This window comes from Lampetra planeri, chromosome 62 (genome assembly GCF_965212315.1).
Source record: "Lampetra planeri chromosome 62, kcLamPlan1.2.h2, whole genome shotgun sequence".
Taxonomy (NCBI): domain Eukaryota; kingdom Metazoa; phylum Chordata; class Hyperoartia; order Petromyzontiformes; family Petromyzontidae; genus Lampetra; species Lampetra planeri.
Genome location: NC_136168.1, coordinates 4,577,750 through 4,599,305, shown reverse-complemented (window position 1 = coordinate 4,599,305; position 21,556 = coordinate 4,577,750). Strand labels below are relative to the sequence as shown.

At 60.8% G+C, this 21,556-nt stretch overlaps 1 protein-coding gene across 1 annotated transcript; it reads right to left on the bottom strand.

Moving 5' to 3' along the window:
* Positions 1-1,914: 1,914 nt before the first annotated feature.
* Positions 1,915-19,260, bottom strand: ERP44 (endoplasmic reticulum protein 44). The gene is made up of 11 exons (XM_078619339.1): positions 19,159-19,260; positions 17,330-17,369; positions 15,377-15,492; positions 8,886-9,070; positions 6,190-6,305; positions 5,925-5,982; positions 4,943-5,059; positions 4,327-4,438; positions 3,796-3,937; positions 2,846-2,948; positions 1,915-2,485 (listed from the first exon to the last, which is right to left on the bottom strand). The coding sequence occupies exons 1-11, from the start codon at positions 19,232-19,234 to the stop codon at positions 2,384-2,386; spliced, it is 1,167 nt and encodes a 388-aa protein (XP_078475465.1). The 5' UTR covers positions 19,235-19,260; the 3' UTR covers positions 1,915-2,383.
* Between the last annotated feature and the right edge of the window lie 2,296 nt (positions 19,261-21,556).

Below are 21,556 nucleotides of genomic sequence, written 5' to 3'. Positions count from 1 at the left end.
CGTGTTAACACATGAGTGCACGTGGCAGCGTGGTAACGTGTTAATGCGGTCGCAAACGTGGTCGCGCGGTAACTTGCTGTCGGCTGTGGTCAACCGGAAAAGCCACAAGTGCCAACCCTGTTTAAAGATCAACATGACCCATCGTCATCGTCGTCGTCGTCGTCATCCCTTGGCGCTTGATGAGGTGCCTGGTGACAGCAGTCAGAGTCAACAGTAGATGCGGGGTTGTGCCACGGTACAACCGTGGTTGCGCCGTTGCCGTCGGGTCCCGGCGCCGCGTGCCCTTTTCAGCGCGATGTCCGACGTTTCGCTCCGCGTGCCCGGGAGCTTCTTCAGGAGCTCCCGGCCTCTGCGGCGAAACGCTGGAGGTTGCGCTGAACACGCAACCACGGCACGGCGCCAGAGGAGACACAGAGCTGGCTGCTGCTGATGACGCTGTTGACGCTGTTGCTGATGACGCTGTTGACGCTGCTGCCACTGTCGCTGTTTACGACCCACCTCCCACGTGCCTTTCCGTCCATCGAGCGGGGAGCGCTTTCTAGTTTCCTGGGCTCGGCTGCTCGCAGCTGATGCAGGTCGGACCAACCCAGGCCGAGTGGGGTCTCGTCGCCAGCACGCCGGCGGCGGGCCGATGGCAAGAGTCTGCCGGCCGCGACGGCGGGGCGGGGCGGGGCGGAGCGCCCGTCCGCCCCGGGTGAGCGGCTCCGTCCGTCCAGGCGACAAAACCAGGGATGAAGATCCACGCTCGGCCGGCCTGGCTCCACCTGCCGGCTCGCGGCTCGCGGCTCGCCCGCTCTGTCGCCCGCGGGGGAGAGGAGTGGAGTGAGTGGAGTGAGCAGCGGTGAGACTCGGGAGATCGTCCGGGCGAGGACCGCAGCCTTGACGGTCGACGACGATTGTGGTGGCGACGACGATTGTGGTGGCGATGACGATGATGGTGGGGCGATGATTGTGGTGGGGGTGGACGCGATGGCGATGGTGGTGGGCACCGCACGGGAAGGGGACTCGTGGGTAAACCGCCCGGGCGCGTTTTACAGCTCGACCCCAACCCCAACCCCAACCCCGCCGCTACTTATGCACCTCTTCGTCGTCGTCGTCGTCGTCGTCGTCGCCGTGACCGTTCTAACGCCATAACCTCGCGTGACCTTGTAAACGCAGACGTAACCCCCCGCCGGGAACATCGATGGGAAGACCCAAACCGGAGAAACGAGTCGGAAGCCTTTGCTAGCGACCTGTGACTCCCTCCTCCTCCCCCTTCCTCTCCCCCCCCACATCCTCCGGCGGAGGCTCCCCGTGGCGCCAACCCACTTGACGCACACCGACCCACGCGACGCACACCGACCCACGTGACGCACACACCCGGGGAAGCGTCCGGCTGTCCGGCACGGGATGAGATGGAAGTAAAGATCCTCGGAAGCCCGGAGTGACTCCCCCCCCCTCCCCCAACCTACCCCCCCCCCCACTGCCCAACCCCCCCCTGCCCAACCCCCCCCCTGCCCAACCCCCCCTCTACCCAACCCCCCCCCCCCCTGCCCCACCCCCCCTCTACCCAACCCCCCCCCCCCTGCCCCACCCCCCCCCTCTCATAGCTCTCTGAACGTGCCCGGAACTCTCCGAGATGAAGAATCGTTCCGCGGATTTCCACCCGGGGAAACGCGTGGTAGTGATTGTGCCCCCACCTCAAACCGCGCGTCACTGCTGCCACTCGCAACAACAGCTGTGGGGCTTCCGAGGATAGTTCCCCGTGGCGGTGACGATTGGCGGTGAGGGTGGCGGTGACGGTGGCGGTGAGGGTGGCGGTGAGGGTGGCGGTGTGGGTGATGGTGAGGATTGGCGGTGACGGTGGCGGTGAGGATGGCGGTGAGGATTGGCGGTGAGGGTGGCGGTGAGGGTGGCGGTGTGGGTGGCGGTGTGGCGGTGTGGGTGGCGGTGTGGGTGGCGGTGAGGATTGGCGGCGACGGTGAGGGTGGCGGGCGGGTGAGGGTGGCAGGCGGGTGAGGGTGGCGGTGAGGGTGGCGGTGCGCGGGTGAGGGTGGCGGTGAGGACGGGGGTGGTGTTGGTGGCGGTGGTGGGAGCTTTGGGGCCGTTTGTTGACGGTGAGGAAGGGGTGAGGAGGGCAAGCCGAGTGCACGGTGAGGGGTGGTGAGCAACAGGCGAGGGCTAAGGACAGCGGGAGGTCAGAGAGAGGTGAGGCAGGTTGAAGTGAAGTGACCGGCAGATAAGGGAGGAGGAGAGTGGTGCGGCGAGTGGTGAGCGAGGTGGTGAGCGAGACGGTGAGCGAGACGGTGAGCGAGACGGTGAGCGAGGTGGTGAGCGAGGTGGTGAGCATGGTGGTGAGCGAGGTGGCGGTGAGCGAGGTGGTGAGCGAGGCGGTGGGGTCGTCTCAGAGCTCGTCGCGGTCTCTCTTGAGGATGGTGTAGCGACGGTCGCTGGGGGCCAGCTTCTGGAAGGAGCTCTCTGGGGGGTCGCTGGACTCCACCAAAAACTACACGGGGAGGGGACGGGGCGGGGGGGGGGGGCGAGGGGGGGCAGAGCAACCACGTGATGCTGTGTCTATATGACCATGCACACTGCTGTGTCACTGTGCGTGTACCACTGTCACTGTGTGTGTGTACCACTGTCACTGTGTGTGTGTGTGTACCACTGTGACTGTGTGTGTGTACCACTGTCAGTGTGTGTGTGTGTGTCACTGTGTGTATCACTGTGTGTGTGTACCACTGTCAGAGTGTGTGTGTGTATCACTGTGTGTGTGTACCACTGTCAGAGTGTGTGTGTGTGTACCAGTGTGTGTGTACCAGTGTGTGTGTACCACTGTCAGAGTGTGTGTGTGTGTGTGTCGCCTCACCTGCTCCTCGACCACCTGTGTCGGGTCGGGGCCGTGGTGGAATTCCCGGTGCAGCTTTCCCGAGTGCAGGTCCAGCACAAACTGCCTCAGCTTGCCGGGCACCCTGCACACACAGACAAAGGTCCCCCGTGTAGCTCACAAGGACCCGCCGGGGCAAGCGCTGTCGGCCAGCGCCCTGGTGAGGCCGGAACGGTGCACGAGATGCTGGCGCGGCCGGAACAGAGCCTGGCCGCCTTTGTCTCCCCGGTGGCGAAGTCACCCAACGCACCGGGTACTGATTTTAAAACCGAGTCGACCTAGGAGAGGCCTTGGCTCGGATCAGATATTAACAACCGATGTTGACCGGGTTCTTAGCACAGTGCGCAAACCACTACGCTACCGCTCCAAAGATAAAGGATGCCCTGTACATATACTTCAAGAGCCTGTTGGGCTGTGAGCGATCGCCTATTCAGGCCGGCATGTCCACACACACAGAGACACGCAAGACAGACAGCTTGACAGATACAGGCGGACAATCGCAGTCGGACAAACCATGAGCGAGCATGCGAGCGAGTGAATGAGTATGCGTGTAAGCGAGCGAGGTAGGGAGCGAACACGTGTGAGTGAATCGTGAACGAATAAGTTAGTGAGTTAGTGGCCGTGCGGGTGAGTGAGTAAGGGAGTGAACCGTGAGTGAGTGAGTGTACCGTGAGCGAGAAACTAAGGGACTGAGTGCGCAAGTGAGTGAACGAATAAGTTAGTGAATTAGTGGCCGTCCGGGTGAGTGAGCGAGCGGGTGAGCGAGCGGGTGAGCGAGCGGTGTGAACGAGCGAACCGTGAGCGAGTGAGCGTGCAGGTCAGTGTGCTTGCGGGCGGCCGTGCGGGGGGAGCGGGCGAGTGAGCGGGGCGAGTGAGCGGGCGAGTGAGTGGGCGAGTGAGCGGGTGGGCGTGCCAGCGTTGCGGGTACTCACATCATGTCGTTCACGTTGGGGAACACGTACATATGCTTGAAGCTGTCGATGGCGATCACGGGGCAGTCCTTGGGACTCTTGTTGATGTGCTGCAGTGGGTGGCGGAACTTCTCGCAGTCCGCGTGCAGGAAGTTTATCGACCCTGCGAACAGCCGCTCGCTCGTCCACTCGCCCGCCCACTCGCCCGCCCACTCGCCCGCCCGCCCATTTGCCCGGCCACCCCAATCGCTCGCCCGCCCGCCCACTCGCCCAATCGCCCGCCCACTCACTCGCCCACTCACATCGCTCATCCACCAACCCACCCGCAAGTGGTCGTGCCAATTGACGGTAACGCTGGTTGGGAGTGCTAGTGTTGCTGGTGAAAGTGGTGGTGGCAGTGGTGGTGGCGGTGGTGGTAGTGGTGACGGTAGCAATCGTGGTGACGGTAGTAGTGGTAGCATTAGTGGTGGTAGTGCTGGTGGTAGTGGTGGCGGTAGTGCTGATGCTACTGATGGTGGTGCTGCCGCTGGTGGTAGTGCGGTAGCGGCGTACCCTTCTCGCTGATGAGCTGGCGCGCCACCTCCAGCTGGAAGCGGCTGAGCGTCTCCTCGTCCTCGCGGTTGTGGAAGAGGATGAGGAAGGGCAGCCCCTCCTCCGTCAGCTCCTGCCACCCGGCAACGCCGGCGTCAACCGCAGTCACGCGCCAGTCGCACAGCCCCGCCCGCTTGCGCCAACGTACGGACCGATCGCCCCGCCCGCCCACGTCATCGTACGGACCGATCGCCCCGCCCCGCACGCGCCAACGTACGGACCAATCGCCCCGCCCGCCCGTGCCAACATATGGACTTGATCGCCCCAGAGCCATCATGTGCCATCTACTGTGATGCAGACGGCGTGTGGCAGTGTTGTGGTGAACGCACACCGCTGCATTAACCAGGGTGGCCCGCGGGATTCGAACGGCGAGCCTCTGCAACGAGCGGGGACCACACTCCCGCGGCCGTACAACCATCACAACTATCGTGGGGGCCACGCGACAATATGGAGTGGTGGCGGTGGTGGCCGTGGTGGCGGTGGTGGCGGTGGTGGCGGCGGTGGCGGGTGGTGGCGGGGTGGTGGCGACGGCGGTAGCAGTGGCGATGGCTCCAGGGAGACGCGACGCCGCACCCACCTCTCCGTTCTCGAATGTGATCTCCCGGACGAGTGGCACGCACTTGTCCTGCGTCCACGCGAACAGCAGCTCCTGGTTCTTGAGCGTGCCCAAGAACACCATGTCCGGGTTCTTCTCCTGGGGGCACCACAACGGAGACACGGGCGCACGCGTGCCGTCCTTCTGCGAGTCCGTGGGGCTCTGTGGGTCTCTGTGCGGGGAATCTGTGGGTCTCTGTGCGAGGAGTCCATGGGTCTCTGTGCGAGTCTGTGGGTCTCTGAGCGAGTCTGTGGGTCTCTGAGCGAGGAATCTGTGGGTCTCTGTGTGAGTCCGTGGGTCTCTGTGCGAGTCTGTGGGTCTCTGAGCGATTCCGTGGGTCTCTGTGCAAGGAGTCTGTGGGTCTTTGTGCGAGTCTGTGGGTCTCTGAGCGAGGAGTCTGTGGGTCTCTGTGCGGGGAGTCTGTGGGTCTCTGTGCGAGGAGTCCGTGGGTCTCTGTGCGGGGAGTCCGTGGGTCTCTGTGCGGGGAGTCTGTGGGTCTCTGTGCGAGTCTGTGGGTCTCTGTGTGAGTCCGTGGGTCTCTGTGCGAGGAATCCGTGGGTCTCTGTGCGAGGAGTCCGTGGGTCTCTGTGCGAGGAGTCCGTGGGTCTCTGTGTGAGTCCGTGGGTCTCTGTGTGAGTCCGTGGGTCTCTGTGTGAGGAGTCTGTGGGTCTCTGTGTGAGTCCGTGGGTCTCTGTGCGAGGAATCTGTGGGTCTCTGTGCGAGGAATCCGTGGGTCTCTGTGCGAGGAGTCCGTGGGTCTCTGTCCGAGTCCGTGGGTCTCTGTGTGAGTCCGTGGGTCTCTGTGTGAGGAGTCCGTGGGTCTCTGTGCGAGGAGTCCGTGGGTCTCTGTGCGAGGAGTCCGTGGGTCTCTGTGCGAGGAGTCCGTGGGTCTCTGTGTGAGTCCGTGGGTCTCTGTGCGAGGAGTCTGTGGGTTTTTGTGTGTGCGTGAGCGGTGACCCCTCACCCCTGCTGGCCGGTAGATGATGTTGTCTCCCGAAAACCGCTCAGGCTTGGAGATGTCCCTACACGGAACACACACGGGGTTCACATGGAACGGAACACACACGGGGTTCACATGGAACGGAACACACGCCGCGTTAGCACGGAACGAAACACGCGCCGCGTTAGCACGGAAAGGAACATACAGGTGCTTGCGCGTGTGTGCCCGCGTGTATGTGCGTGTATGTGCGTGTGTGTGCGTGTGCGTGCGTGTGCGTGTGTGTGCGCACCCGAAGGCGGCGTAGAAGACGCAGTCCTCCCGCAGGACGTGCGCGACGCGCAGGAACGTGCGGTAGTTCTCTCCCTCCTGCTCCTCAAAGTAGCCGACGATCGTCCTCTTGCTGCGCTGTGTTGCGTCACGCACGCAAGCAGCGCACGCACGACATGCACACGCAGCACGCACACAACCCACGGGAGACGCACGCACGCACGGGCCGATCGGCCTAGTTCAGAGGACACGGCGCAAGTCCCTCGTGTAAATGATTGATCGCAGGAGAGAGGAGACGAGAGGCTAGGGATAGGAGTCTCATTTGCAAGTAAATAAAATACAGCAAAGAGCAATCGGAGCAGAGAAAGTCAGATGGCAGTCAGAGCAGAGACAGCCAGATTACAGTCAGAGCAGAGACAACAAGATCTGGGGTGGATCGGGGGTGGATCGGGGGTGGATCGGGGGTGGATCTGGGGTGGATGTGGGGTGGATCTGGGGTGGATCTGGGGTGGATCCGGAGTGGATCGGGGGTGGATCAGGAGTGGATCTGGGGTGAATCTGGGGTGGATCGGGGGTGGATCGGGGGTGGATCGGGGGTGGATCCGGGGTGGATCCGGGGTGGATCTGGGGTGGATCTGGGGGTGGATCTGGAGTGGATCTGGAGTGGATCTGGCCTAGATCTGGGGTGGATCTGGGGTGGATCTGGAGTGGATCGGGGGTGAATCTGGGGTGGATCTGGCCTAGATCTGGGGTGGATCTGGGGTGGATCTGGAGTGGATCGGGGGTGAATCTGGGGTGGATCTGGCCTAGATCTGGGGTGGATCTGGGGGTGGATCCGGGGTGGATCGGGGGGTGGATCCGGGGTGGATCGGGGATGGATCGGGGGTGGATCGGGGGTGGATCTGGGGGTGGATCCGGGGTGGATCGGGGGTGGATCAGGGGGGTGGATCTGGGGTGGATCAGGGGGGTGGATCTGGGGTGGATCAGGGGGGTGGATCTGGGGTGGATCGGGGGTGGATCGGGGGTGGATCTGGGGGTGGATCCGGGGTGGATCGGGGGTGGATCAGGGGGGTGGATCTGGGGGGTGGATCTGGGGGGTGGATCGGGGGTGGATCTGGGGTGGATCGGGGGTGGATCTGGGGGTGGATCCGGGGTGGATCGGGGGTGGATCAGGGGGGTGGATCTGGGGTGGATCAGGGGGGTGGATCTGGGGTGGATCGGGGGTGGATCTGGGGTGGATCGGGGGTGGATCTGGGGGTGGATCGGGGGTGGATCAGGGGGGTGGATCTGGGGTGGATCAGGGGGGTGGATCTGGGGTGGATCAGGGGGGTGGATCTGGGGTGGATCAGGGGGGTGGATCTGGGGTGGATCGGGGGTGGATCTGGGGGTGGATCCGGGGTGGATCGGGGGTGGATCAGGGGGGTGGATCTGGGGTGGATCAGGGGGGTGGATCTGGGGTGGATCGGGGGTGGATCTGGGGTGGATCGGGGGTGGATCTGGGGGTGGATCCGGGGTGGATCGGGGGTGGATCAGGGGGGTGGATCTGGGGTGGATCAGGGGGGTGGATCTGGGGTGGATCGGGGGTGGATCTGGGGTGGATCGGGGGTGGATCTGGGGGTGGATCCGGGGGGGTGGATCGGGGGTGGATCAGGGGGGTGGATCTGGGGTAGATCAGGGGGGTGGATCTGGGGTGGATCGGGGGTGGATCCGGGGTGGATCGGGGGTGGATCGGGGGTGGATCCGGGGTGGATCGGGGGTGGATCGGGGGTGGATCGGGGGTGGATCTGGGGTGGATCTGGGGGTGGATCCGGGGTGGATCGGGGGTGGATCAGGGGGGTGGATCTGGGGTGGATCAGGGGGGTGGATCTGGGGTGGATCAGGGGGGTGGATCGGGGGTGGATCTGGGGGTGGTTCCGGGGTGGATCGGGGGTGGATCAGGGGGGTGGATCTGGGGTGGATCAGGGGGGTGGATCTGGGGTGGATCGGGGGTGGATCTGGGGTGGATCGGGGGTGGATCTGGGGGTGGATCCGGGGTGGATCGGGGGTGGATCAGGGGGGTGGATCTGGGGTGGATCAGGGGGGTGGATCTGGGGTGGATCGGGGGTGGATCGGGGGTGGATCTGGGGTGGATCGGGGGTGGATCTGGGGGTGGATCCGGGGTGGATCGGGGGTGGATCAGGGGGGTGGATCAGGGGGGTGGATCTGGGGTGGATCAGGGGGGTGGATCTGGGGTGGATCGGGGGTGGATCGGGGGTGGATCTGGGGGTGGATCCGGGGTGGATCGGGGGTGGATCAGGGGGGTGGATCTGGGGTGGATCAGGGGGGTGGATCTGGGGTGGATCGGGGGTGGATCTGGGGTGGATCGGGGGTGGATCTGGGGGTGGATCAGGGGGGTGGATCTGGGGTGGATCAGGGGGGTGGATCTGGGGTGGATCAGGGGGGTGGATCTGGGGTGGATCGGGGGTGGATCTGGGGTGGATCGGGGGTGGATCTGGGGGTGGATCCGGGGTGGATCGGGGGTGGATCAGGGGGGTGGATCTGGGGTAGATCAGGGGGGTGGATCTGGGGTGGATCAGGGGGGTGGATCTGGGGTGGATCGGGGGTGGATCCGGGGTGGATCGGGGGTGGATCGGGGGTGGATCCGGGGTGGATCGGGGGTGGATCGGGGGTGGATCGGGGGGTGGATCAGGGGTGGATCTGGGGTGGAGCGCGGCTCACGTCGATGTCGTCCAGCTGGTCGAGGGTTTCGAGCCGCAGCACGGGATCGAGCGTCTGCTGGCGCACGAAGTCGGCGAGCGCGGCGGCGGAGCGCTGCCCGCGGAACTCGCGCCGCATCATCCGTCCGCTCTTGAACACCTTCATCGTCGGGTACTTGGAGATGCGGTACCGTTGTGCCAGCTCCGCTGTCGTGGGGGGGGGAGGAGGGGGTGGGGGAGTCGGAGGGTAAAGGTTAAAGGTCGTCGTCGTTGTTGTTGTTGTGTGAATTAATATCACTGTTGTTGCGATTCCTCTCGTTAACCCAGCAGAGCCTCACAGAGACTCGAGACTCAGGAGGGTGCTGCCACGTTTACGCAGGAGGGGCTGCTGCTGCTGTAGCTGCTGCTGCTGCTGCTGTAGCTGCTGCTGCTGTAGCTGCTGCTGCTGTAGCTGCTGTAGCTGCTGCTGTAGCTGCTGCTGCTGTAGCTGCTGCTGCTGTAGCTGCTGCTGCTGCTGCTGTAGCTGCTGCTGTAGCTGCTGCTGCTGTAGCTGCTGCTGCTGTAGCTGCTGCTGCTGCTGCTGTAGCTGCTGCTGTAGCTGCTGCTGCTGCTGCTGTAGCTGCTGCTGTAGCTGCTGCTGCTGTAGCTGCTGTTGCTGCTGTAGCTGCTGCTGCTGTAGCTGCTGCTGCTGCTGTAGCTGCTGCTGCTGTAGCTGCTGTTGCTGCTGTAGCTGCTGCTGCTGTAGCTGCTGTTGCTGCTGTAGCTGCTGCTGCTGTAGCGGCTGTAGCTGCTGCTGTTGCTGCTGTAGCTGCTGTAGCTGCTGCTGTAGCTGCTGCTGCTGCTGCTGCTGTAGCTGCTGCTGTAGCTGCTGCTGCTGTAGCTGCTGCTGTAGCTGCTGCTGCTGCTGTAGCTGCAGCTGCTGTAGCTGCTGCTGCTGCTGTAGCTGCTGCTGTAGCTGCTGCTGCTGCTGCTGCTGTAGCTGCTGCTGTAGCTGCTGTAGCTGCTGCTGCTGTAGCTGCTGTTGCTGCTGTAGCTGCTGCTGCTGTAGCGGCTGTAGCTGCTGTAGCTGCTGCTGTAGCTGCTGTAGCTGCTGCTGTAGCTGCTGCTGCTGCTGCTGCTGCTGTAGCTGCTGCTGTAGCTGCTGCTGCTGCTGTAGCTGCAGCTGCTGTAGCTGCTGCTGCTGCTGTAGCTGCTGCTGTAGCTGCTGCTGCTGCTGCTGCTGTAGCTGCTGCTGTAGCTGCTGCTGCTGCTGCTGTAGCTGCTGCTGTAGCTGCTGCTGCTGCTGTAGCTGCTGCTGCTGTAGCTGCTGTTGCTGCTGTAGCTGCAGCTGCTGTAGCTGCTGCTGCTGCTGTAGCTGCTGTTGCTGCTGTAGCTGCTGCTGCTGTAGCTGCTGCTGCTCTAGCTGCTGCTGCTGCTGTAGCTGCTGTTGCTGCTGTAGCTGCAGCTGCTGTAGCTGCTGCTGCTGCTGTAGCGGCTGTAGCTGCTGCTGTTGCTGCTGTAGCTGCTGCTGCTGCTGCTCTAGCTGCTGTAACTGTTGCTGCTGCAGCTGCTGCTCGGCGTGGATTCCGATTGACGACGTGCGGTGCGATTTCATGAATTTGGCAAAACTGGCCACCGTGATGCCCGCCCCCCCCCCCCGCCCTTATCACCTCCCGTCCAGCGGCACGACGGCGCGTTGCGTCCACACTGTACGCGTCCAGCTCCCCGCTGTGCTGGCGGGGCGCCCCGCGCGGTGATGGCGTGGGCGAGCGAGAGAGCGGCGAGCGGACGAGTGCGTCGTGGTTTGCGATCATTACTCACTAAACGTGTCCCTGTGCGCGTGTAATTGGCTTTGTGCACCTTGCACTAACGAGTCGCGAGGAACCGCCCTCACCTACCCCTTGTTACCCGACACTTGCACGCTCGCTCCCACTCACTCCCGCACGCTCCCACTCACCCACGCTCGCTCCCACTCACGCACCCACTCACCCACGCTCGCTCCCACTCACCCACGCTCGCTCCCACTCACCCACGCTCGCTCCCACTCACGCACCCACTCACCCACGCACCCACTCACCCACGCTCGCTCCCACTCACCCACGCTCGCTCCCACTCACGCACGCACCCACTCACGCATGCTCGCTCCCACGCTCGCTCCCACTCACGCACGCACCCACTCACGCATGCTCGCTCCCACTCACGCACGCACTCCCGCACGCTCCCACCCAATCACGCACGCTCCCACTCACGCACGCTCCCACCCAATCACGCACGCTCCCACCCAATCACGCACGCTCCCACTCACGCACGCTCGCTCCCACTCACGCACGCTCCCACCCAATCACGAACGCTCCCACTCACCCACTCACCCACTCACCCACTCACGCACGCTCGCTCCCACTCACTCACGCACGCTCCCACCCAATCACGAACGCTCCCACTCACCCACTCACCCACTCACCCACTCACGCACGCTCGCTCCCACTCACTCACGCACGCTCCCACCCAATCACGAACGCTCCCACTCACCCACTCACCCACTCACCCACTCACGCACGCTCGCTCCCACTCACTCACGCACGCTCCCACCCAATCACGAACGCTCCCACTCACCCACTCACCCACTCACCCACTCACTCACGCACGCTCCCACCCAATCACGAACGCTCCCACTCACCCACTCACCCACTCACCCACTCACTCACGCACGCTCCCACCCAATCACGCACGCTCCCACTCACCCACTCACGAATGCTCCCACTCACCCACTCACCCACTCACGCACGCTCGCTCCCACTCACCCACGCTCGCTCCCACTCACCCACGCTCGCTCCCACTCACTCACGCACGCTCCCACCCAATCACGCACGCTCCCACTCACCCACTCACGAACGCTCCCACTCACCCACTCACCCACTCACGCACGCTCGCTCCCACTCACCCACGCTCGCTCCCACTCACCCACGCTCGCTCCCACTCACTCACGCACGCTCCCACCCAATCACGCACGCTCCCACTCACCCACTCACGAACGCTCCCACTCACCCACTCACCCACTCACGCACGCTCGCTCCCACTCACCCACGCTCGGTCCCACTCACCCACGCTCGCTCCCACTCACTCACGCATGCTCCCACCCAATCACGCACGCTCCCACTCACCCACTCACGAACGCTCCCACTCACCCACTCACCCACTCACGCACGCTCGCTCCCACTCACCCACGCTCGCTCCCACTCACCTACGCTCGCTCCCACTCACTCACGCACGCTCCCACCCAATCACGCACGCTCCCACTCACCCACTCACGAACGCTCCCACTCACCCACTCACCCACTCACGCACGCTCGCTCCCACTCACTCACGCACGCTCCCACCCACTCACCCACGCTCGCTCCTACTCACTCACACACGCTCCCACCCAATCACGCACGCTCCCACTCACCCACTCACCCACTCACGCACGCTCGCTCCCACTCACTCACGCACGCTCCCACCCAATCACCCACGCTCGCTCCTACTCACTCACGCACGCTCCCACCCAATCACGCACGCTCCCACTCACCCACTCACGAATGCTCCCACTCACCCACTCACCCACGCTCGCTCCCACTCACTCACGCACGCTCCCACCCAATCACGCACGCTCCCACTCACCCACTCACCCACTCACGAATGCTCCCACTCACCCACTCACCCACGCTCGCTCCCACTCACTCACGCACGCTCCCACCCAATCACGCACGCTCCCACTCACCCACTCACCCACTCACGAATGCTCCCACTCACCCACTCACCCACGCTCGCTCCCACTCACTCACGCACGCTCCCACCCACTCACGCACGCACGCTCCCACCCAATCACGCACGCTCCCACTCACCCACTCACGAATGCTCCCACTCACCCACTCACCCACTCACGCACGCTCGCTCCCACTCACTCACGCACGCTCCCACCCAATCACGCACGCTCCCACTCACCCACTCACGAATGCTCCCACTCACCCACTCACCCACTCACGCACGCTCGCTCCCACTCACTCACGCACGCTCCCACCCAATCACGCACGCTCCCACTCACCCACTCACCCACTCACGAATGCTCCCACTCACCCACTCACCCACGCTCGCTCCCACTCACTCACGCACGCTCCCACCCACTCACGAACGCTCCCACTCACCCACTCACCCACTCACGCACGCTCCCACCCACTCACGCACGCACGCTCCCACCCAATCACGCACGCTCCCACTCACCCACTCACGAATGCTCCCACTCACCCACTCACCCACTCACGCACGCTCGCTCCCACTCACTCACGCACGCTCCCACCCAATCACGCACGCTCCCACTCACCCACTCACCCACTCACGAATGCTCCCACTCACCCACTCACCCACTCACGCACGCTCGCTCCCACTCACTCACGCACGCTCCCACCCAATCACGCACGCTCCCACTCACCCACTCACGAATGCTCCCACTCACCCACTCACCCACTCACCCACGCTCGCTCCCACTCACTCACGCACGCTCCCACCCAATCACGCACGCTCCCACTCACCCACTCACCCACTCACGCATGCTCCCACCCACTCACGCACGCTCGCTCCTACTCACTCACGCATGCACTCCCGTACGCTCCCACTCACACACGCACGCTCCCACTCACGCATGCACGCTTGTTCCAACTCACGCACGCACTCATGCACGCTCCCACAAACGCACGCTTCCACTCACGCAGCTCCTACTCACGCACGCACACTCGCTCCCACTCACGCACACTCACGCTCGCTCCCTCCCACTCGTACGCTCGCTCCCACTCTCACGCTCCCACTCACACTTGAAACGCTCCACTTACACTCGCACGCTCCCTCCCACTCACACTCCCACTGCTACCGCCGCCACCACCACCGCTGCTGGGATGGTCATTGTTGTTGTTGTTGTCAACTCCCCCGGGTGGGCGGCCGTGCCTCCACTCTGCCAATTAAAGCCATCACTCGCCACCAATTAAAGGCCACGCCAGCGATGGGCTGTGCGCACCCCCCCCCCACCCCCCTCGGGGGAGTGGAGAAGGGAGAGGGCTGCCTGGCTGATTGGCCGTGACACAGATAACAGTGAGTGCAGGCGAGGGGATTGGTCCAGGGGGGATGCGCTGAGTTTTGCTTAGCCATAGCTCTGTGTGTGTGTGTCTGTGTGTGTCTGTGTGTGTATATCTTCGCCGGTTGGAAACATTTAGGCTGGCCTGCCTACGATCCATCCTGGGTTTAACCAGGCTGGATTGTGTGAGGAGCTCGCAAATCCTTGAAAGATCTGGGAAAAGTCCCATCGGTGAGCTCCTCCGGCAGGCAAGGCTGCGTTGGCTGGGTCATGTAGCCCGCATGCCCAGCCACCGCATGCCTAAACAGCTTTTGTTCGGCCGGATCAAGGGGGCTAAACGGGCGCGGCACGGGCGAGAGAAGAGATGGAGTGATGTGGTACAGGAGGACGTGGAGCTGAGTGGACTTGCCGATGACTGCTACCAGCGGTGTCAAGATCGGCCTCTGTGGAGGAGGCTCGTGAAGGACGCTACTGGGCAGTTGGAGGCAGTCGCCCTCCAACAACAACGGAGGGCGGAAGAGTGACGCTCACAACAACGAGCGGAGCGCCGGGTGGCTAAAGCACAACAAGTTGGTACAGTAGGGGGCACAGGTGGTGCATCAGCCAGTCATCTCGGTCAGTCGACCCATGGCACCTGCTGGGTCTGCCCCGTGACCTCCTGCCAGCGGGCGTTCGACACTTCACGTGGCCTCAAGGTGCACATGGCCTGGCACAAGCGTCGTGGTGACGTCACCGCCACTTAGTGGCGAATGGCGGTTGTTGTTGTTGTATGTCTGTCTGTGTGTGGGGAGCGGTAGTGTAGCGGTTAGCGCGCTGCGCTATGAACCCGGCGACACGGGTTTGATTCCTGCCCATGGCCAACACCAGTGGCGATTATCTGAACCGGTCCCGGGCCTCCCCTAGGTCGACTCAGTCTCAAATGAGTACCTGGTGAGGTGTGTAAACATCGCTACTGGGGAGACAAAGGCGGTCAGGCGTGGTGCTGGCCACCCACCCCCTCGTATACCGTGCCGGCCTTCATAGGTGCTAGCTAACAGCACTTGCCCCTACAGTCTGTTAAGGCTATACGGGGGATCTTTGTCTTTGTGTCTGTGTGTGGGGAGCGGTGGTGCAGCGGTTAGCGCGCTGTGCGACAAAGCCGGCAACCGGAGTTCGATCCCCGTTCACGGCCAACACCAGTGGCGATTTTCTGAACCGGTCCGGGGCCTCCCCTAGGTCAACTCGGCCTGAAACGAGTACCTGGTGCGGTGTGTAAACATTGCCACTGGGGAGACAAAGGCGGTCGGGCATGGTGCTGGCCACCCACCCCCTCGTGTACCGTTCTGGCCTTCATAGGTATCTTAAGGCTATATGGGGGATCTTTGTGTGTCTGTGTGTGAGCGGTGGTGCAGCGTGATGATGATGCGAGAGCGACGAGGTGGATATGCGGGCACCTTGGAGTTCACAGTCGACGCGCGCGAACACGATGGAGTTGTCCCCCGGGAACTCCTGCTGCACCAGGTGGGCCGCCTCGTCAAACACGGGGTGCAGCATCTGACTGAAGCGGCACCTACACACGCGTAACACACGTGCACCACACATGTAACACACGCGCACCACACATGTAACACACGTGCACCACACATGTAACACACGTGCACTACGCGCGTAACACACGTGCACCACACATGTAACACACGTGCAGGACACATGTAACACACGTGCCCCACACATGTAACACACGTGCACCACACATGTAACACACGTACACCACACATGTAACACACGTGCACCACACGTGTAACACACGTGTAACACACGTGCACCGCACATGTAACACACGTGCACCACACATGTAACACACGTGCACCACACATGTAACACACGTGCACCACACATGGAACACACGCGCACCACACATGTAACACACGTGCACCACGTGTGTAACACACGTGCAGGACACATGTAACACGCGCGCACCACACGTGTAACACACGTGCAGGACACGTGTAACACGCGTGCACCACACATGCAACACACGTGCAGTGATGACACTCGTGCCTCACAGCAACGAGTGCCCGGGTTCGATTCCTGACCCGGGCGCTTAATGTGCTCAGCGTGTGGATAGTTATCCTTCACCTGCTCTGCATGGGTCTCCTCCGGATTTCTCCGTCCCGCTCCCGTCACGTAAATAAAACCGGACAGCGTAACAAGCGGTATCGGCCCAAACATCACGATGCTGCAAATGCCGCCTGCAAAGCGCTCAACTGGGACAGCAGCAGCAGCAGCATCATCGCGCCCGCCCCACCCCTACCGTGACGGACTTGGCAGGACCCTCCCGAGAGCGAGCCTCGAGACTCGGCGAGGCTCTCCCGGGTGACGCGAGCAACGCGCTTAGTCGCAGCGATAACACGAATCCACGCGCGTGCTCGTTAGGCCGCCCGCGCGCCTGTTCGCTACATTAGCCGAAATTAAACAAAGGGCGCGCCACGGAGGACCGGGGAGCAACCCCAATTACAACCCCCTAATTACAAACAGGGCCCTGGCCGCCCCCCCCCCCCTGCCCCCGCGCCTGCCCCCGCGGACTCGTTAAACGGACCCTAACGAACCCTGGCGCCGATCCGCCACCCCCGAGCACAGGAGCCCGTGGCGAAATCGACAAGAGCGGCCGGGCAGGGTCGGCATCGTGACCACGTGGAGAGGGGGGGGGATGACGGGAGCCACACAAGACCCCGTGACCTTTAGGCTAATGATCCGACCCCTGCTCCCACATCGCACACCCCCCCCCCCACTCCTGGTGGGGTTGAACGACGGCGCTGGCGACCGACCGTGTTAGCGCGCACGTTTAGGCCGTCGGGGGCTTCATTCCTGGCCACGGCTCACGTCAGCGGCGCGTTTCGCTTCACTTCTCTCTCTGCTTCTACCCTCGCTCTGCTCCGCTCTGGAATGTCCTCCTCCCATCATCGTCTATTTCCCCCCATGCTCCTACAACACTAATCTTGCACCGTTTCAAGAGCGACGCGTGAGTAGCCCTCGATACATGTTACAACTCGGGAAATAGCGCTGCCAAGTCTCAAGTTGGCGTCCGTGTAACACGGTGAGAACTCAAGGGACCGGGATAGGAGTCTCATTCACCAAAAACGACAAAAAAAGTCAACAAATTAAAGGGCAGCAAATGCCGCGTTTTGTCCACTATGCCGCGCGTGCTGAGTGCTCATGCCGCCGTCTGTCCATCCGGTGACGCACGTAAAGAAGACCCAACACGAGCGGAACTCCGTTGCGAAGCAGCGTTGCTCGCTGGGGCCTCGTCGCCCGAGCACGGCGGAGGTGGCCAACGGGAGCCCGAGAGATTTTACTGCGGATCTCGGATCAAACTCTGACATCGTAAACAGGAGGAGCACACTCACCAGTCCGCGTAGAAGTTGACCATCACCAGATCCGCGGAACCTGCACCGCGGCGCACAGAGCCGCGGGGCCAGACCGGGGGGGGGGGGTGTGTGGGTAAGCTTGGTGAGCAACGTTGCATTCACGTTGTATAAACACTCATCGTCCCCGTAACGTGTATGAAGCCGTTTTGTATCGCGACCTATGTGAACATGCTTGTGTCACTAAGATGTGTACTCTACAACACCTGTACCGTCGCAGGACACCCACACAATAGAGCCTAGCAGCTCGTTGGGTCCTTCCAGCTGAAATAAATAAAATCTATCTATTAATTGGCTGAAAGCGTCCTGAGAAATAGAGAACTGCAGAGCTTGGGCAACAGTCTGGCTGCAGCCTTCCCGCTCATCTGTGGATCCTCAGCTTTTGTGAGATTCAATAAAGGACGCTGTATGAAACTTAACATGATTCTTATTTATATTACATTGTTAAGGTATACTTCAATCCATATTCTGAGGTCCGTATCCCGAGTCACGGCTCGGCTCAGGCTTGGCTCTGGCCCAAGTGAGCCATGGCTCAAGGCCGCGTGCTCCAAGCATGGTCCCAGCCATGCTCACGATGTTTCCACGAGTCTGACCTTGAGCCAGGACACAGCTGAGCAGCTCACTCGCGCCTCTTTGTATGCAACGGAGCGGCTCGAGCCCGAGCTGGGTCTAGAGGCCAGGCCTGAGATGGGCTTGAGTAAAGTCACGTAGAAGGGAAATGACAAAATATGTTTATTATTTTATTATTTCCCTTCTACGTGACTTTACCGAAAGAACCAAGAATATGAATCCCTGCAGTCACGAAAGCTTTAAATCGAAATCTGGGCCTGAGTGTTAGAGGCAAAGCCTGAACTAGGCCTGAGTATTAGAGTCCAAGCCTGAACTAGGCCTGAGTATTAGAGACCAACCCTGAACTAGGCCTGAGTGTTTGAGATCGAGCCTGAACTAGGCCTGAATGTTAGAGACCAACCCTGATCTGGGCCTGAGTGTTAGAGACCAACCCTGAACTAGGCCTGAATGTTTGAGATCGAGCCTTAACTAGGCCTGAATGTTAGAGACCAACCCTGATCTGGGCCTGAGTGTTTGAGGCCAACCCTGAACTAGGCCTGAATGTTAGAGGTTGAGCCTGACCTGGGCCTGAGTGTTTGAGGTCAAGCTTGAGCTAGGTCGAGACTAAGAACGTGGCGCTTAACTCGAATCAACGCCAGCCTGCGGAGTTCCAGTGAAGACTGTGAAGTTCGTGTGGTCACAGTTTCATTCTCGTCGACTGTCGCCCACGAGCAAGCAATAGCGGGTCTGCTGCACCTTTACCTGTATTACTTGCACATCACCGCATTCGAAATGATACCTCGTGAGTGAGGGTGTGTGTGGGTGTGAGTGAGGTGAGTGAGGCTATGAGGGTTTGAACGTGAGCAAGGCTTTAATGGTGTGTGCGAGAGCGGTAGTGTAGCGGTTAGAGCGCTGCGCTATGAACCCGGCGACACGGGTTCGATTCCCGCTCACGGCTAACACCACCAGTGACGATTATCTGAACCGGTCCTGGGCCTCTCCTAGGTCGACTCAGCCTCAAATGAGTACCTGGTGCGATGTGTAAACATCGCCACTAGGGAGACAAAGGCGGTCGGGCGTGGTGCTGGCCACCCACCCCCTCGTGTACCGTTCCGACCTTCATAGGTGCTCGCTAACAGCACTTGCCCCTACAGTCTGTTAAGGCTATACGGGGGATCTTTGTCTTGTGAGAGTGTGAGGGGGGTGAGAATGAATGTGAGTGTGAGCAAGAGTGCGAGTCAGAGCCAGGGTGCTGTGGTTACCTAATATGCTGTCCACGTTCTCGGTGTTGAGGTTTACTGTGCTGCCCAGCACCTGGCTGATCCACGTGGCCTGCATGACATACAAGAGTAGCGCAGTCGGTCAGCTCAAGAGTGGCACCATCAGTTATTCGCTGGCGCATTCACAGCTTGTAACGCTGCAATATTCGCCATAAAATACGACGACACGCCACCCGCTTGGCTCACGGTGGATGGTAAAGATCACCTGACGTCATTCGTAGACCTTCGTGTGCCAGCGTCACAGTCCAAACTTACCAAACGTGAAAAATTAAACCACAAATTGCTCAACTGGGATCACACACATGCCAACAACATCAACCCCCACCCACTGTGGAATTACAGCAGCCCCCCAGACAGAGAAACGACAGCGCCAATACCGAACATCATATTATTCATATTAGTATTGTCCTGATGTAGCAGGATCCTCATGAAAAATAGCATAGCCATCAACCTCTTATCGGTGCCTACCTTATTGCAGACCAATTCAGACCTTATTGGTCACCCCGTGCTCTTATAAATTCTCAAAGTTCATCCCACAAAGTCCCATCACAAGGGAGCAACACAAACAAAGAGGAACATTTATTTTTTATTTTTGCCCGTATTGAAACGGCTGCACGCCGTATGGACCTGAAAACGTAATTTGCCTGCACAAGAATACGGAGTAAACTGTACAGGTTGACAGCTATGAAATATCATGGGACCTCCTTTGCCAGTACCAAAATATACTAATAGGGTTTTTCCCCTTTTTTTCTGGCAACAAAACTGACACCTTTTGCAAGGAATCATGTTTACATTAACCACAATACTTGCAGTCAAATGCAAACAAAAAATATGTTTCATGGACAATGCATACATTATCAGAGTATTGTTTTTTGTTTGCATTTGACTGCAAGTATCGTGGTTAATGTAAACATGAGTCCTTGCAAAAGGTGTCAGTTTTGTTGCCAGAAAAAAATGGGAAAACCCCTATTAGCTATGAAATAGTCTTAAGACTCAGGGAGGCTTTCCTGGGCAAAAAAGCACAATAATAATAATACAGTGACCTCGGGAGATGCCACACACATAACATCAGTACTGGCCCACTGCTCAGCGTGACCTCTGACCTGGTCGATCGGATGACAATCGAGAAAAAAAGCTCGGCCTAACAAACGTTCGAGTGCCTCGCTGTTCAAATCGGCGCCGGGGCCGCCACTCATCTCGCCGTCGCCATCGTCACAGCGCTTGTTTACCCAGGAAATCCGCTTCACGCTCGTTCGCGAGGGACCCGCCGAGTTAGCGCCGTAGCGATAAGATGTCGCCGAACCGGTCGCCGCGGCGGTGGGGAGATGCCATTCTCCCTCGCCTGGCACGAAGGAGGCCGTGGGTTCGATGCCGGACCCCGACGATGCCTGTTGTATATTTGGAGTCAGCGCGTTCCCTCTCCCCGTGGTGGTCGCGTGCTCTCTGCGTTCCAGCCGTTCTGCCCTCCTCATTTAGAAACGTGCGCTTGAGATTATTTTGCTGCCCCCTATAAGTTCCCACACCGCGATTAACCACTTCAATGAGCCGTCACGTGAGGCCAGGTCACCTGTGAAAGAGAGCTAATATCTCAGTGGGCTTTACCTGCTAAATCGAAGAGCAAATAGTATTGGCAAGGACCCTCTCTGTTCGACATGGGTCCAGGTTTGACGCCAAACTCTCCGTGACGCGCAACACAGAATAACCACGAACGTCACTGTGGAGAATTTCACTCCCAAACTAAATCGGCAGGCAATCCGCCTCCTTCCCATACCTGTCCCTCATTTATATACAACAACAACAAAAATGGTATTTACAAATCTCATCAGCCACGTGGCCTTCTGGGAGCGCATCGTTTTAGAAGGCCGCGTGGCTGACGGGAAGAGTTCAAACGATGGATGGAGCGTCCGTCACCAGGGGTCTTCCCCTTGCACGGCCATCTCTGAGCGCCACTTCCGATGCCCGTCTCGGTCACCTGATCCCCCCCCTCCTCCACCCGGCACGCGGGTCACCACATCTCGCAAAGCCAAGAAGCGGTTGAGCCTGGACAGCGCTGGACCCAGCTCGCTCAGGCGAATGAGACTTTTATCCCGGTAACCTTTGAGATCTCACCGGGTTAAACAAAGCCAACTTGAAACCACCGCGCACACACACAGGGTGCGCGCGATAGGCCTTGCGGGTTGCCATGGCAGGGTTGCCATGCCAGGGTTGCCATGCCAGGGTTGCCATGCCAGGGTTGCCATGCCAGGGTTGCCATGGGAGGATTGCCATGGGGGGGTTGCCATGCAAGGGTTGCCATGGCACGGTAGCCATGGGAGGATTGCCATGCCAGGGTTGCCATGGGAGGGTTGCCATGCCAGGGTTGCCATGGGAGGGTTGCCAT